Raw genomic sequence first — 15309 nt, 5'->3', positions numbered from 1 at the left:
TAGCACGAACAAATGCTTGATAAATATTCACCAAGTAAGGGAGTAAACAAGTAAGGGAATGACAAAGCTTGGGGAGGGACTAGTGACCCAGGATTTTGCAAGTCACTTTCCAGACACTAGAGGCAAAGTTTCAAGATTTATACTAAAAAAGGAATGACAACTTACAGAGCAATACACACACAATTTATGTACAAAATGTAAGATAAAACATGTATTTTGAAAGCACATCCACAGGTATGCAAACATGCAGAGAAACTTCTGGAAGGACACAAGTTTTGCTGTGATGCCAGGAAGTGGAGATTTCCTGCTTGAACATTTCTGGATTGCCTGAGTTTTTTATATTCCTTTGGTATTTGCAAAATAAATTATGGGCTATGAAAGAAAGACTGCTGAGGCCATCCAACCTCCATCCTGGACCCTCCACTCCTATTCTCTCAGTAGTGGAAGCCCAAAGGTACCTCTGCTCAACCCCACTCCAGGCCTGACATCCCCACCTAACCACATCCCTGAGTGCCCATGAAAGACAATCTAGCCAGTTCTAGCTTGGTTACCACAAGCAACAGGAAGCTCACTACCCCCAAAGGCAGCCATCTGACTTCATTGTTTTGGGGTCAAGTTCTTCAGTGGTTCCCTCACTTTCCCACGCAGAAGTCACGGAAAATGATGTTCAGGATCTCATCAGTGCCCCCTTTACCGGTGAGGCAGGCCAGGTGCCTCCGGGCAATGCGGAGTGCCTCAGCTGCCAGGGCCAGGTCTTTGGCCTGCCTGTAGTGGCCAAGGGCATCCAGGCAGCTCTGGAGGTGATGCTGGTGCCTTGCGCGTGTCAGAAGCGGTGGGCCTGTGGATGGGTCCCCGCACCTGGAAGGGACAAAAGACATGGTCTATCTCAACCTTTGCAACTACCATTTGAAGTGGGGGTGATCGTACCCATTTTGTAGGTATAGAAACTGAGCCTGAGGGGCAGGTATGTACCCAAAGCCAGTGGCTCGGTCCCTGCTTAACTTGGATGGACGGAGGACGTGGGACAGGAGGGGGGTGCTCACACTGCAGCCAGCTCCTTCCTCAGGACCTCCAGCAAGCCATCTAGTCCCTCCCCAGTCAGGCAGGAGAGCAGCAGGTGAGGGCTCAGGTCAGGACGGTGGTCCAGACCCCCAGGGGGCAGGAGGTCTGACTTGTTCAGCACCAGCAGGAGGCGCTGGCTGTTCCCACTGGGGCTTTGGACTCCTGCGGGAGCCACAACGGTGTCCAGAAAGTTGCAGCTGGATGGAGATGCTAGGTCAGAGGCGTCCAACACTGCCAGAATGACATCAGCCTGCTCCAGCCTGGGGGAGCAGGGAGAACCAACTGAGCAGGGACCCCAGAATTGAATTAAGGATGCTGGGTGAGGCCAAGTATGAGGGGCAGGGCAGGGTCCAGTGTGAGAGGGCGGGGCCAAGCAGGTTGGGTACCGTGGACAGGGGCCTAACTTAAAGGGCTGCCCTCCCCAGATCATCAATTGACTCGCCGGAGCTTAGCAGCCTGATTCAGGAAGAACGAAAAACAAAAAAGCAACAGGGAGAAGCAGGAGAGGGGGAGGCCTAGTTTCTCCCTTCTATCACCCCGCCTGACTACCTCTTGCGGGCACGCAGAATGCCCTCTTGCTCCACCTGCCCCACGCCCTCCCGCAACCCAGCAGTGTCGCTCAGCAGTGCAGGGAATCCAGCCAGGTCCACGGGGGTCTCCAGCACGTCACGGGTGGTCCCTGGCTCCGGGGACACGATGGACACAGGCTTTCGGCCTGTGGGGGGAGGTGAAAGAGGAAAGGGTCGGGTGCAGGTGATGGAGAGTGCTCCCCTGGCTGGACTGAGCCTTCATCCTTCTGGCCCCTTTCCCACACGTGAACCTAGCCCGGTAACCTAGCTCATGGCCCCGACTCCGGTCCACCTCCCACGCACTGAGCAGGTTCACCAGGCTGCTCTTGCCAGCGTTGGGGGGTCCCGTGACCACAACATGAACCCCTGAGCGAAGCCTCTGCCCGCGCCTAGCATCTCGAAGATGTGCACCCAGTACCACCTCAAGTCGCCGCACTTCAGTGTCAGCTGTGGATGGAAGAAAGCAGAGGGTAGGAAGTGAGGGAAGCCCTGGGGGCCGAAATGCCAGGTATCCCCACCCCTCACCCCCAGGTGGAACCACCTTGCTCCAGGACGCCCTCCTCCAGGTTGTCATCCTCACCAAAGTCGATATAGGCCTCCACATGGGCCAGAGCCTAGGGGAGGGAGGGACGGGGTGTGATCACCCAGGAGCCCACCCCTCAACCCCTGAATGTGATCTAAGGGGCCAGATTCGAGGCTCATGCACAGAGTGGGCACTCTTGTGCACAGGATGGGCAGGTGAGGTCTCTGAGGCAGGGAATGCACGAAAAGAGGCTTGCCTTAGTGAGGGTCTCAGCCCAGACACGGCAGAGGTGGCCCAGGTCCCCGTCCAGCTGCCTCAAGGCCTGCCGCCTCTGTGCTTCAGTTTCCGCATGGATCAGATCCGCCAGCCCCTCCACCTCCGTCAGGCTCAGCTTCCCGTGGGCAAATGCCCTCCTAGTGAACTCGCCCGCCTCCGCAGGCCGCAACCCAGGAACACTGCCTAGGGGTACGATCCGGGTCCTGAGCTCCCTGGCCCCTACCCAGGCCCACTGGCAGAGCCAGAGCTGGAACCAGGGCTGCAGACTTACCCAGAGCCTGCAGGACGCCACTCACCACCGCCGGGCCTCCATGCACGTGGAACTCCGCGCAATCCTCACCTGTGAAACTTTGGGGACCTAGTGTGGCGAGGAGATGGGAGTCAGGAGGACACAGCCTACGTAAATGCCTGGAGCAGGTAAACTGGGTCATGGAAGCTATAGGAGGTTCGAGATGCGGGGCCCTTCACCTGGGAACCAGAGCACCAGCGCGCGGTCCAAGGGCTCCCCGGAGCGGGGATCGTAGAGCACCCGCAGACAGGCTCTGCGAGCCGGGGGCAGGGCCCGGGGCGCCGTGAGGCTCCGGAGGGCCTGGCTGCTGGCGGGGCCGCTGGTCCGGATCACCGCGATGCCGCAGCGGCCTTGGCCGGAGCTCAGCGCGAAGACAGTGGCCCCACAGCTGGGGGCCGGGCCGCCACTGCCCAGACGGCTGCAAGATCTGATCCCAGAGAGGAGGGTCAGTGCATCTAGGAGGCTGTGCCGCAGAGTGGCAGGTGGACTGAGGGCTCGATGGCCGGGAGATGCCCCATGTGGAGGCTCTGCGGCCGGGGGAAGGACATATTGTGGGGTGTGAGGCCAGAAGGTGACCAGCTTGAGGTCTTTGAGGGCGTAAGTTCACCAAGGTGTGGGTCCTGCGGCCAGAGGATGGGTTTATTGTGAGGGTGAGGGGGCTGATGTCAGAGGGTGACCCGACTGGTACTCTGAGACCAGAGGTGACCCAGACGTGGGCTCTGCGGAAGGGGCTTGGACGAAAGCGAAAGGTGTCTCTGCCGCAGGGAAGGGACCCCCAGATCCCAGGAAGAGGGTTGGGAGCCCAAGCAGGTACTCGCGCTGTCACAACCTTCCCAGGTCGCCCCACCTGCGAGGCGCACGTGCCGCCGGGGCTACCAGCGTCCAAAGTCGCCGCCACATGGATTCACACCCAGCGACCCGTCAGCCAGCTTTGCCTGAGCGGCTTCGAGTCCGGAGGGAAGCCCCGCCCACTCCGGGCATCACTGGCAAAATGCTCAACGACTTTCGGTTATCATTGGGCCCCATGGAAGACGTACCGCCCACCGACTGAAGGTCTTTGTTTCTATTGGCTGGTGCCAGGGACGAGGTAGGGGGCTGCACACCCGGTGCAGCTATACGGAGTTCCCCCAGCAACATTAGACGGAGCTTTTAGGATCTAGAGCTGCGGGGATTCCAGACACAGGAAATGAAGGGCGGGAGGAAGGACAGGGCTCCGCACAGGGTTGTGGGAGTTTCCATCCGGCCTCTCCGTAGCTTTAGGTGAGGTCAGAGGCCGGGATGGTTGAGTTCCGGGGCACCCACGCAAAATCTGGCCCTGGTAAAATCTTGTTCAAACTTCTGGGAAGTTCCTACTTGTCTTCCTGGAGCTCACCAGTTTCTCGCCCCTCCCTGCTTTCCCGCCTGCCATCCCCTCCGTCTCGGATCCCGTTCTTCATTCGACAAACTCATCCTTCGAGCCTAGGTCCAACGTTCCCTTCCTCCAGGAAGCCTTCCGGGCACCTCCAGCACAACCCTCTATTCTCTCTGGGCTTCTCTGATCCCGGCCTGTACCCGCAGAGCTGAGCGTCCAGTCTGTCTCTGGCTCCCCGAAAGTCACAGAGGGGAGTCTCGGAGATTACTTTCTGGTAAACCCGAGACAACGTTGAATCGCGGAATAAAACGCTGTTGAATTCCCGACACTGGCTGGGCTGTGTGTCTACGCGCGCTTTCGCACGGCTAATCCTCTGGTTCTTGGACGGAGCGGGCGGGTGGTGCAACTGAACTTTGGGAAGAATCGGTGGGACAGGCTAGACTTCTAATGCCCCCATGCCCCGCCCTGCTCAACTTTTTCATTCGCAAAAGTGGGACAAACGAACCATGACATTCGCCATCTCCCTGCTCCATCTGTCACAAAGTATACATCAGAGTGTTACCTCCTCAGAGAGGATCTACAGAGTTGCCAAGTTTAGCAAATAAAAATACAGTCCTCCCAGTTAAATGTGAATTTCAGATAAACGGGTAATATTTGGCATGACCGAAAAAAGTACACAGGACACCGTTATCCCAAAACGTTATTCGTTGTTTATCTGAAATCCACATTTACCTGGGCTTCCTGTATCTTGTCTGGCACCCGGACCCCTGACCATCCTGAGTAGCCACCTCCGTTAGCCTGAGAACCCAGCGAGAGCAGGGGTCCGGTCTGGTTCTCAGCACACAGTAGGCTCTTTAAGAGTTCAGGGCTTAACTGGACGAAGAGGCCACGGAGCGTGTCCTAGGAAGCCGAACGGCATATGCTAAAAGTCCTGAGGCAGCAGGACCTGCTATAATTATCTATTCACATTCCTGCAGTGATGAAGTTATTGTTACCTGGAATCTATCCCGACCAGGCCCGCCCTGGGTAGTCAAAGCACGCCCATCTCAGATTCCAAACCCCGTCTTTGCAGATAGGGAAACTAAGACTTCCAGGAAGAAAGCACAGGCCCTGGGCGGGCGGGGACGAGACTCAAAATATGGAGTGGGCGGGGTCAAGTTGGAGAAAACACCTTCGGTGCGGGCGGGGACGAGCACCAGAGAGCGAGGTGGGCGGGCGAGAACAAACCCCAGAAAACAACATGGGCGGAGTCAAGAACCCGAGAACGACATGCCCCGGGCCACGAAGGAGAGTCGAGATTCGGCGCGGGCGGGGACGAGAAGCAGCGCCCGGTTACGCGGGGACGGCAGCTGGCGCGGGCGGGCGCGGCCTTTGTCTCCTCCGGCTCTTTCCGCCACTGCACCGGCCCCATGAGCCCGCGGCCCCGCAGCGTTCGGGCTGTCCGCAGCTCCTGAACTGACCTGCCCTGACCATGGCCGAAGCCTCTTCCAGCGCCGGGAGCACGTCCCTGGAGGGTGAGCGCGGCAAGAGGCCCCCTCCCGAAGGCGAACCTGCAGCCCCGGTGTCTGGAGTTCTGGGTATGTGTGCGGCGGCTGGATTTAACAGGGTTGCAGGTGCCTAGGATGCGCGCGGCAGCTAGACGAAGACGGGGATTGGGGTCAGCTCTCCTGGGTTTGGAGTACAGTCGAGGGGCCGGCTCCTCCCGGCACTGCGGCTGTAGCCCGGCGGGTGCGGCTAGGACTGTGCTGAGGGCGGGGGTCCCAGCGCAGAAACCAGGACACGCCCCCCGAAAGCCCGGTCCTGGGGCTGAGCCCAGTCACCCTTTGGGCCATCCGATCACGGAGGAGCAGGGATGCGCTTGAGAGAGCCTCTTCACAGAGGATACAGAATCATTCGGTCCTGGGTTCAAATTCCAGCTCGCCTGTATGACCTTGGGTTTCATGACTTAAACGCGTGGGGCCTCAGTTTCCTCACCTGTGAAATGGGGGTAAGAACCTCACCCCGCCTATAAGGATGCACTGACATAATGTGGTGAAGTGTTCAGGGCTGCTAGTGAGCGCCCCATGCATTGTGGTTTTTGGAGGTGGAGCTGGGCCTCAAGAATAAGATTTGTAAGGGAGGACCTGGGGGAAGGGCATTCCTGGAGGAGGGCCTGGATGGTGCAAGGACGTAGAGGGAAGAAAATATGACAAGTCCAGAGATCGCAGGGCCTTGAATGCCAGGCTGAGTGCTGAGGAGCCCTGGTTAGTGTGTGAACAGGGGGTTGGACTGGAGGCTGGTGCTGGTCCCAGAGAGGCCTGACCCCTGCTCCACCCGACCTGCCCCTAGATAAGCTTTTTGGGAAGCGGCTTCTGCAGGCAGGTCGCTACCTGGTGTCCCACAAAGCGTGGATGAAGACAGTGCCCACAGAGAACTGCGACGTGCTGATGACCTTCCCAGGTACCTGTGCCCACCTTCCTGTTGCCCAGACTGGGCTCCCCTGACCTGGACGTCCCTGAGTGGGAGTAGGTGAGAGGCCTTGGGCCCCTTGTGGCAAGAGCCATTGGTCCCTGTGCCCCTTGGCAGACACCACGGATGACCACACGCTGCTATGGCTGCTGAACCACATCCGCGTGGGCATCCCTGAGCTCATCGTGCAAGTCCGCCACCACCGCCACACTCGTGCCTATGCCTTCTTCGTCACGGCCACGTATGAGAGGCGAGTCCCTGGTCCTAGCCTCTCGCTGACCCTGCTACCCAGCTCCCCGCCTTTTGAGCGCCAACTGCAAGGTCCAGCCGCCCTGCATTTGTCCCAGGAGGCCGCCAGGTACACCATCCCTAGCTCCAGGATGGTGAGCTAGGGTCTCCCCGTGATCCCACCTCCCCTGTTCTCCCGGCAGCCTACTCCGAGGGGCCGACGAGCTGGCTCTGCGCAAAGCAGTGAAGGCCGAGTTTGGCGGGGGCACCCGCGGCTTCTCCTGCGAGGAGGACTTCATCTACGAGAATGTGGAGAGTGAGCTGCGCTTCTTCACCTCCCAGGTGCAGCCGACTCTGGCCCCCAGCGCGCATCCCTAGCCCACGGGCTGCTGCTCCCAAATCTGACACCCTGTCCCCTGCAGGAGCGCCAGAGCATCATCCGCTTCTGGCTGCAGAATCTGCGAGCCAAGCAGGGCGAAGCCCTGCACAACGTTCGCTTCCTGGAGGACCAACCAATTAGTGAGTGAGGCGGGACCAGCCTCCAATCACACGCGGGGAGTTGGGTGGGGCTGTTAGAGGAGAGCCTATCAAGGCAGGAAGGCGGGGGCTCAGATCCAACCATTTAGGAGTTGGTGGGATGGGCGGGGCCTGTGATTGATCAGTCAACGCGCTGGATGGGTGTGGCCTTACTAAGGGGGTGGGGCTTGTCCCCTGGGAAGCCGTTCCAGGAGAAACTTAAGGGTGTAAGTCAGTGGCAGGACCATGGACAGCACTCCCCCCCATCCTATGTGGTGCCACCCTGGACCTCAGTTTCCCCTTCTGACTCCAACTTTGCAACATTTCTCAGATGTTCAGCGCCATTAACTGAGACCAAATGGCTTTTTTTTACAATATGGTTCCTTACTAAAGGATCCCACCCCCCCAAATTTTCTGCACCCTCTCCCTCCCGCCCTTGCACCTCCCAAATTCTGAAGGAGAACCAGATATTCTGTTCTACCCAGAACTTCTCCCCTGGAGGAGACTCTGCAGGTTTAAGGGCAAGCAAAAAATCGTGACTTGGGTTTCAGCCCAGAGGACTGGCCAGGCCAGGCACAAGTGCAGTGTTACCTGTTCTTGTTCCCCAACAGTCCCTGAGCTGGCAGCCCGTGGGATCATCCAGCAGGTATTCCCGGTCCACGAGCAGCGCATCCTGAACCGCCTGATGAAGTCTTGGGTGCAGGCTGTGTGTGAAAACCAGCCTCTAGGTGTGACCCCGGGGCCGGAGGGTGTGCAGGAGTCCCAGGAAGTAGGCAGCACTGACCAGGATCCCCTTGCTCCCCTGACAGACGAGATCTGCGACTACTTTGGTGTGAAGATTGCCATGTATTTTGCCTGGCTGGGCTTTTACACATCGGCAATGGTGTACCCAGCTGTCTTTGGTTCTGTCCTGTACACATTCACTGAGGCTGATCAGGTGCTGGGTGCAGGCCGGGCAGGGACTGGGTCACCCAAGACACCCTTCTCCTTAGGCCGGCCTGGCCAACAACTCAGCCTCCTCTACCACCCCAGACAAGCCGGGATGTGTCATGTGTGGTCTTCGCGCTCTTCAATGTGGTCTGGTCAACACTGTTCTTGGAGGAATGGAAACAGAGGGGGGCAGAGCTGGCCTACAAGTGGGGGACGCTGGACTCCCCTGGCGAAGCTGTAGAGGAGCCACGACCCCAGTTCAGGGTCAGTCAGCTGTAGAGGGGGTCTTGTCCAGTGACTCCAAGAATGGGGGGTAGAAAATAAAAATTAAAAAAAAATTCCTTTTTTAATTAAAAAAAAAAAGAATGGGGGGTAGAGGCAGGGGGCACCATAGAAGCAAGGACAAAGAGTTGTGAAATAGGGCTGCATCATCAAAAAGGGTTTGCCAAGTGGGAGAGGAGGTGGGAAACTGGATTTGAGGGACTTAAAAGGGTGCACTTGGTGGGGGGGCGCTGTGAAAGCAAAGGCATAGTGGAGGGAAATTGAATTCAGAGGCTTGGGAAGGGTGTTGGGGCAGGGGCGGCCCCTCTGGCCTCATGCTGGGTCCGGCCCCTGTCCTCTGCCAGGGTGTGAGACGTATTAGCCCTGTGACACGGGCGGAGGAATTCTACTACCCGCCCTGGAAGCGGATGCTCTTCCAGCTGCTTGTCAGTCTCCCCTTGTGTCTCACCTCCCTGGCCTGCGTGTTCCTGCTTATGCTTGGCTGCTTCCAGCTGCAGGTGACCTCTGGCCCCCAGCCCTGCCCTTGGCCCCAACCTGACGACCAGCTGCCCAGGTCCACCCTGAGCTAAGCCCAGCTGCCAGGGTGACCTGTGAACCTCCGGCCTCTGCAGGAGCTGGTGCTGAGCGTGAAGGGGCTTCCTCGTCTTGCCCATTTCCTGCCCAAGGTTGTGCTGGCCCTGCTGGTCAGTGTGAGTGCTGAAGGCTATAAGAAGCTTGCTATCTGGCTCAATGACATGGGTAAGTGCCACAAGGGGGATGTCCCACCACCCCCCATCCCAGGAGGAAGGTCCCCCTCGCCCTTCTGGGTCCTCATTGCTCTCAGGGGGCCTGGGCGGCCCCCTCACTTGCTCCCTTGGTCCCCAGAGAATTACCGGCTGGAGAGTGCCTACGAAAAGCACCTCATCATCAAGGTTGTCCTGGTGAGTGGCAGCCAGCAGGAAGGTAGGGGGTCCACGTGGGGCACGGCAGTGGCTCTCGGGGACCAGGGCAACAGGGTGACTCCCCACATGCCTGCTTCCCGCAGTTCCAATTTGTCAACTCATACCTGAGCCTCTTCTACATTGGCTTCTACCTCAAAGACATGGAACGCCTGAAAGAGGTGAAGCCCCAACCTGAGGCAGTGCCCCCAAGCGGTGGCCAGCTGGGAGCCAGACCTGGCACAAGGGGTCCATGGGCTCTCCAGCCCCTCCCCCTCCTCCATCCTTCTCTCCTCTCTGTCCGCCTGTCCATGTGTCTTCTCTCTGCCTGTCCCCCCATCTGTCCATCCATCTGTCCATCAGTCCTTCCACAGCTCCTGCTCGTCCTGTCCCTCTCCCAGAGCCTTGATCAGCAGCTTCAGGCGGTGCTGGTCCCGCTCATGGCCCTCTGGTTCCACCTGTTCCTCCTCTCCCTCTGGGGCCTCCTGCTCATGGTCTGGGCTAAAATATGGGCAGGTGGCAAGCCCACAGGGCCTTGCCAGGTTGGCAGTATGGTGTGCTGGGGGCCTCACACCAAGCCAAGGGTGCATGCTTAAGGCTGATGTGGGGCAGATAGCAGGAGCCCTTCAAGGCCCTGGGCAGCAGCTGAGCCCCTGGGCAGTGCTGTAAGCAGGGAGGCACCCCACCATTACCACCACTAGGGTGGAGATGTGCATTGCCTGCCCATGTGGCTAGGAGCACTGTGGCCTGCGGGGCTGTGGTTTGTGGCAGGTGACCCGTGGCAGAGGCTGCAGAAGCTGAAAGCTGGGACCTCCATGTCCAGGGATGTCCAAAGGGGTGGGTGAGCATCGAGTTCAGGGCATGTGTCTGTATATGGCCTCCTGGAGGTCCCAACCGCCGGTCAGGTGCCCAGGCCTCTCCCACCCTGCCACCTGGCCTCTCTCCACCCCCTTCCTGCCCCCAGATGCTGGCCACCCTGCTGATCACCCGCCAGTTCCTCCAGAATGTACGCGAGGTCCTGCAGCCGCACCTGTACCGGCGGCTGGGCCGAGGCGAGCTCGGCCTGCGGGCTGCCTGGGAGCTGGCCCGCGCTCTGCTGGGCTTGCTGAGCCTCCAGCACCCTGCGCCCCGCCACCTCGAGCCCCAGGCTGAAGAGGGTGGTGGCAGCAGTAGTGGGGGAGGCCGCAGGTGTCTCGGTGGAGGCTGTGGGGCACCTGAGGAGGAGGAGGAGGCCACAGTGGAGCAACGGCCCCTGGGGGAAGATGGGGAAGTGGTGGACGGGCCAAGGGGGGACAAGGAGGAGGACGAGGAGGACGAGGAGGAGGAGGAGGCTGAGGCTGACGACGAGGAGGGCGAGGAGGGCGGCCCCCTGGACTGTGGGCTCCGGCTGAAGAAGGTCAGCTTCTCTGAGCGTGGGGCCAGGTGGCGGCAGCCCAGCCCGGAGGCCCTCCTGGAAGAAGGGAGCCCCACTATGGTGGAGAAAGGGCTGGAGCCAGGTGTACTCACACTGGCCGAGGAGGACGATGAGGCTGAGGGGGCTTCCAGCAGCCCTGAGCGGGACCCCCCAGCTACCCTGCTTCGCCGTGCTGGGGGTGAGGGCCGCGATCAGGGGCCCGACGGCGGCCCGGACTCAGAGCCGGGCCCTGGTGACTCCGCCCGGAGGCGGCGGCAGGACCGGTCGTCTTGGATCGACCCTCCTAAGGAGGAGCACGCGCCCCAGCTCACCCAGGCGGAGCTCGAGAGCTGTATGAGGAAGTACGAGGTGAGGAGGGCGACTGCAGGGCCACTGCGGGTGGCGGCAGGACCCTCGGAGGGGCGGGGCGCATGGTCTGAGCGTAGAGGTGTGTGGGGTGGGGGGGGAAGAGATGGGGCCCTTGGTGTGGGTGGGAACCTGCCAGCGGGTCCCTGTGGGTAGTCCGAGGGAGGGGGCTGGCAGAGAGGACGGCGGTCTAGGGGAGGCGGTCTAGGGGAGGCGGTCTGAGGGAGGGCCCCAGGCCACACCCAGGTGCCTGCCCACAGGACACCTTCCAGGACTACCAGGAGATGTTCGTACAATTTGGCTATGTCGTGCTCTTCTCGTCCGCCTTCCCCCTGGCTGCGCTGTGCGCCCTGGTCAACAACCTCATCGAGATCCGCAGCGACGCGCTCAAGCTGTGCACGGGGCTGCAGCGGCCCTTTGGGCAGCGGGTGGAGAGCATCGGCCAGTGGCAGGTGTGGAGAGGGCTGAGGGCCAGCAGCCAAGGTCCGGGGAGTGCCAGGGGGGAGCAGGAGGCCAGGCACAGTAGCCAGACCTCACCTGAGCCCCCCGGCCATGTCCCCTTGCAGAAGGTGATGGAGGCTATGGGTGTCCTGGCAATCGTGGTCAACTGCTATCTGATTGGCCAGTGTGGGCAGCTGCAGCGCCTCTTTCCCTGGCTCAGCCCTGAGGCAGCCATCGTGTCAGTGGTGGTGCTCGAGGTGGGGCTGGTGGCTGGGTGGGGTGGTGGGTGGTGGGCAGGCATCCCTTGGGCATGCAGCCTTCTCCTCTGTCATCTCAGCACTTCGCTCTGCTCCTCAAGTACCTCATCCACGTGGCCATCCCTGACATTCCTGGTTGGGTGGCCGAGGAGATGGCCAAGCTCGAGTACCAGCGGCGGGAGGCCTTCAAGGTGTGTGGGCTAGGCCTGGCTCCATACCCTCTGTTGCTCCATGGGACCTCTCCACCTCTCCCGGCCATCAGCCAGGTCCTTCGCAGGAGAGCAAATACACAGGGCCCAGTACGATAATTTTTGCTCCAAATGAGCCAGTACCTTCCAGAATCCTGGCAGTATCCAGCACCAGGCTGGTACTCGTGAACGTGTAGTCCAGCAGCATATGGGGCCAGCGACACAGCAGACGCTTTCTAGAAGCACAGCCTCTGCCACATTCCTTAGAAAGTTGCAAGGAGCTCCCCATGAGGCTGCGCATGATCCGTGTCCACACTGCCAGTGCAGCTTCTCACTGCAGGTGGCCAACGGGCATGTGAAAAGGGGGTGGTTCAAGTGGGAAACAGAACTTTTATTTTAATTATTTAAATTGATATTGACAAAGCACGTGTGGCTGCTGGCAACTGGGCTGCCCAGGGTAGACTCTGGCCTGTGGCAGTCACAGCTCTGTCTCTTATCCGTTCTCCAGAAAGCAGGGGACCAGCAGGGCCTGATACTGTTTACGCTCACCCGGTTTCCAAGACATTGTGTGGCAGGTGGCCAGGGCCAGAGCGAGGGGCCAGGGAATGTTGGTCCTCTTCTCCATTCTCAGAAAGTGCTGGCACGGGTCTAGGGAAGCAGTTGGTGCCCAGTCAGTGTTTGGATCTCTCCCCACTTCCCCAGAGAGCCCCAAGGTGGGTCTTGGGATGCAGCTGGCACCCCGTAAGTGCTTGGTTCTCCCCAGTTGCACAGAAAGCACAGGCAATGGCATCTGCGCACCCACCCCTCTGCCAGCGCCCCCCATAATGACTCCACTCTGCCTGCAGAGACACGAGCGCCAGGCGCAGCACCACTACCAGCAGCAGCAGCGGCGGCGGCGGGAGGAGGAGGAGCGCCAGCGCCATGCAGAGCACCATGCCCGGCGGGAGCGTGACGCTGGTGGCAGGGAGGAGGCACGGGCCGAGGGCTCCAGGCTGGACCCCGCTGCCCCTGAGAAGGCTTCAGCCAAGGCCAAGGGCGGCGGGCCAGGCGGCCACGGGCTGGAGCGGCCCAAGCGCCCAGGGTCCCTGCTGGCCCCCAACAATGTCATGAAGCTGAAGCAGATCATCCCACTGCAGGGCAAATTTCTGTCATCTGGTGCCACGTCCTCGCTGGCTGGCACAGGGACAGGCCCAGCTGCCCGGGCTCCCCCTGCCCAGTCACCCACAGGCAGTGACACCCGCCTGCCAGCCTTCCTCAGCTTCAAGTTCCTCAAGTCACCCGAGACCCGGCGGGACCCTGAGCGCAGCCATTCGCCCCCCAAGGCCTTCCATGCCGGCAAGCTCTTCCCCTTCGGCGGGGCCCGGGCTGAGGCCGGGGCCAACGGGGCAGGTGGGCAGGCCCGGCCAGACGGGACCCTCAGCGGTGGCGGAGGCCGGGCCCAGCGGAGTGGGCCAACAGACGAGGCCTCGGCTGTGGAGCCAGACACCCCCAGGCCTGAAGAGGAAGCCTCAGGTCACAAGCTTTAACTCGGGGGTGGGGGCACTGGGCTGGGCTTTGTGGGGGGAGGTGGGCCGCCAGGCCTGGGGAGAGGGCTGCAGGGGACAGAGGAGGCCCCATCGCTGGCACCAGGTGGGGACCTGGGTACGTGGTACATGGAGCCTCTCTGGCAAAGCCTTCTCAGTCTCTCCGGGATCCTTGAGAACCTGGAGCCCCGTGCCTGAGCCTCCTTACCCCACGGAGTGATGCCAAAGCTCCCGTCCAAGTACCCATCCGGGGGCGCCCTGCCCACCACACTCCAGTGCAGGAGAGATAAGGGAGGCCCCTTCACCACTTGGCCCAGTCTCTCCTGCACTCAGCAGACACCATACTCAGCTCACTCTGGGGGGACTGGACCCCCTAGGCCTCTATGCAAGCCCCCACCCTGCAACCCACATGTTCCAGGAGGCCTTCCTTGGAGGAGAGGACCAGGGCTGCCCACCCAGGGAACCCCAGGTGCTTGGCCACAGGCTGCACCCACATTTGTGCTGAGCAGAGGCACAGGCCTCACCCCCACTACCCCTCCCAGCTCCACAGTCCCAACTCCCAGCCTGTGGTCCAGCAGCCCATCCGCTGGGAGCCCAAGAGGTGGCCCCTCCTCGTGAGGGGGGTGGGGCCCAGGGCCCGAAACAAGGGATGCACCCGCAGCTGCCCTGCACCGCGTGGCCCATTCCCCACCGCGTGCCACTGATCAGAAGCAATAAGGCCCCCGATGTGCCTCGAAGGCCGGGAGGGAGCACGGGCAGGGTCCAGAGCGGGGTCCGGAGGCGGGGGCGGCATCCCCACGGAACGGCCCCTCTCGCCTCCGCAGGGACGGAGCTGGCCCTGGTGGGCGCCCCTGCCCTCCGCACCCGCCGCAGCCGGAGCCCCGCGCCGCCGCCGCCGCCAACGTCGCTGCCCCGGCCCCCGACACCTCCCCCCGGTTGCTGGCAGTGGGACGGGCCGTGGGGCTGCGGGGGCGAGGGCGCCGCCGCCCGCCAGGCCCCCGCCCCCGCCCTCGCCGAGTGCCCGCCCTGCGCCCTGGCTGGGCCCCCGCCCGCCCCCCAGCCCCTGCCTGGGGACGCCAGCTTCTACAGCCTCCCTCCCCCACCACTGCCGCCCAACTCCGAGGCCCCCGAGCCTTCTGCGCCCTCGCCCAGCGCCAGCCCGAGCCCCCAGGCCGTGTGCTGGCCGAGCGGCTGGCACTAGCTCCGCCCGCCTCTGCCTTCCTGTTCTCATATGCAATATCAGCCCTGGACCGGCCCCGGCCTTCCCCCGCCCCCATCTGCCGTTTTCCTTTCAACCAAGATGGGGGAGACGAAAGGAAACCCCCCAAAACCCAACAGAAAACACACAGAATAGGCGATTATTTATTTGTTTTTAATTTATTTTGTCATATTTTTGTAAAACGGCAGAAATGCAATAAAAAGTATATTTCAACAGTGCCAGAGGACAGAGCAGTGGAAGGGGTCTCCAGGGGCCCGGTGACTTGACATTGGCACTCTTTTGAGGCCTGGGGGAGGCACCCCTCCTGCCCTGTAACCTTGAGGGTCACCTGCTAAGAACTGGGTCTTGAGGCTGGAGACGGAAAACTCCAGACTGTGCTGCTTTTGGGTCGGCCCAGATTTGGGGGCCAACTCCAGGCCCCAGGGCCCCTGGGAGGAGCTGGAGAGCCTCCGGCCCTGGCGTCAGACTCCTCGACAAAGGAAGCAATCTCAAAGTGCTGAAAGGACTCAGCAGTTTGGGCTCCGGGCCTGG

The 15309-nt window shown here is 61.1% G+C and overlaps 2 protein-coding genes across 6 annotated transcripts; one reads left to right on the top strand and one right to left on the bottom strand.

The window, feature by feature from the left end:
* Positions 1-123: 123 nt before the first annotated feature.
* GTPBP3 (GTP binding protein 3, mitochondrial) lies at positions 124-5126 on the bottom strand. Of its 2 annotated transcripts, none has more exons than XM_017640934.3 (9): positions 3567-5116; positions 2899-3146; positions 2702-2788; positions 2411-2613; positions 2173-2245; positions 1935-2078; positions 1612-1777; positions 1044-1322; positions 124-858 (listed from the first exon to the last, which is right to left on the bottom strand). In XM_017640934.3, exons 1-9 carry the CDS (start codon positions 3617-3619, stop codon positions 633-635), a joined length of 1479 nt encoding a protein of 492 aa, XP_017496423.3. In that variant the 5' UTR covers positions 3620-5116; the 3' UTR covers positions 124-632. The 2 variants fall into 2 exon arrangements, 1 of the variants encoding a protein (XP_017496423.3); XR_005059921.2 differs by having other exon boundaries at positions 720-858; positions 973-1322; positions 3567-5126.
* A 188-nt stretch (positions 5127-5314) lies between these two features.
* Positions 5315-14996, top strand: ANO8 (anoctamin 8). 4 transcript variants are annotated; one of them, XM_073219950.1, is made up of 18 exons: positions 5315-5647; positions 6399-6509; positions 6636-6768; positions 6950-7088; positions 7169-7265; positions 7874-7990; positions 8072-8199; positions 8295-8456; positions 8819-8971; positions 9086-9212; positions 9339-9394; positions 9499-9573; positions 10356-11153; positions 11411-11602; positions 11717-11848; positions 11950-12039; positions 12882-13548; positions 14384-14996. In XM_073219950.1, the coding sequence occupies exons 1-18, from the start codon at positions 5542-5544 to the stop codon at positions 14758-14760; spliced, it is 3660 nt and encodes a 1219-aa protein (XP_073076051.1). In that variant the 5' UTR covers positions 5315-5541; the 3' UTR covers positions 14761-14996. The 4 variants fall into 4 exon arrangements, with proteins under 4 accessions (XP_073076051.1, XP_073076052.1, XP_073076050.1 ...); XM_073219949.1 differs by having other exon boundaries at positions 5316-5647; positions 11929-12039; XM_073219951.1 differs by lacking the exon at positions 11717-11848 and having other exon boundaries at positions 11929-12039.
* Positions 14997-15309: the final 313 nt, after the last annotated feature.

The sequence above is a fragment of the Manis javanica genome, chromosome 13 (assembly GCF_040802235.1).
Source record: "Manis javanica isolate MJ-LG chromosome 13, MJ_LKY, whole genome shotgun sequence".
NCBI classification, from domain to species: domain Eukaryota; kingdom Metazoa; phylum Chordata; class Mammalia; order Pholidota; family Manidae; genus Manis; species Manis javanica.
Note: the sequence above shows the minus strand (reverse complement) of the source record. Positions and strands in the feature narration are given on the sequence as shown.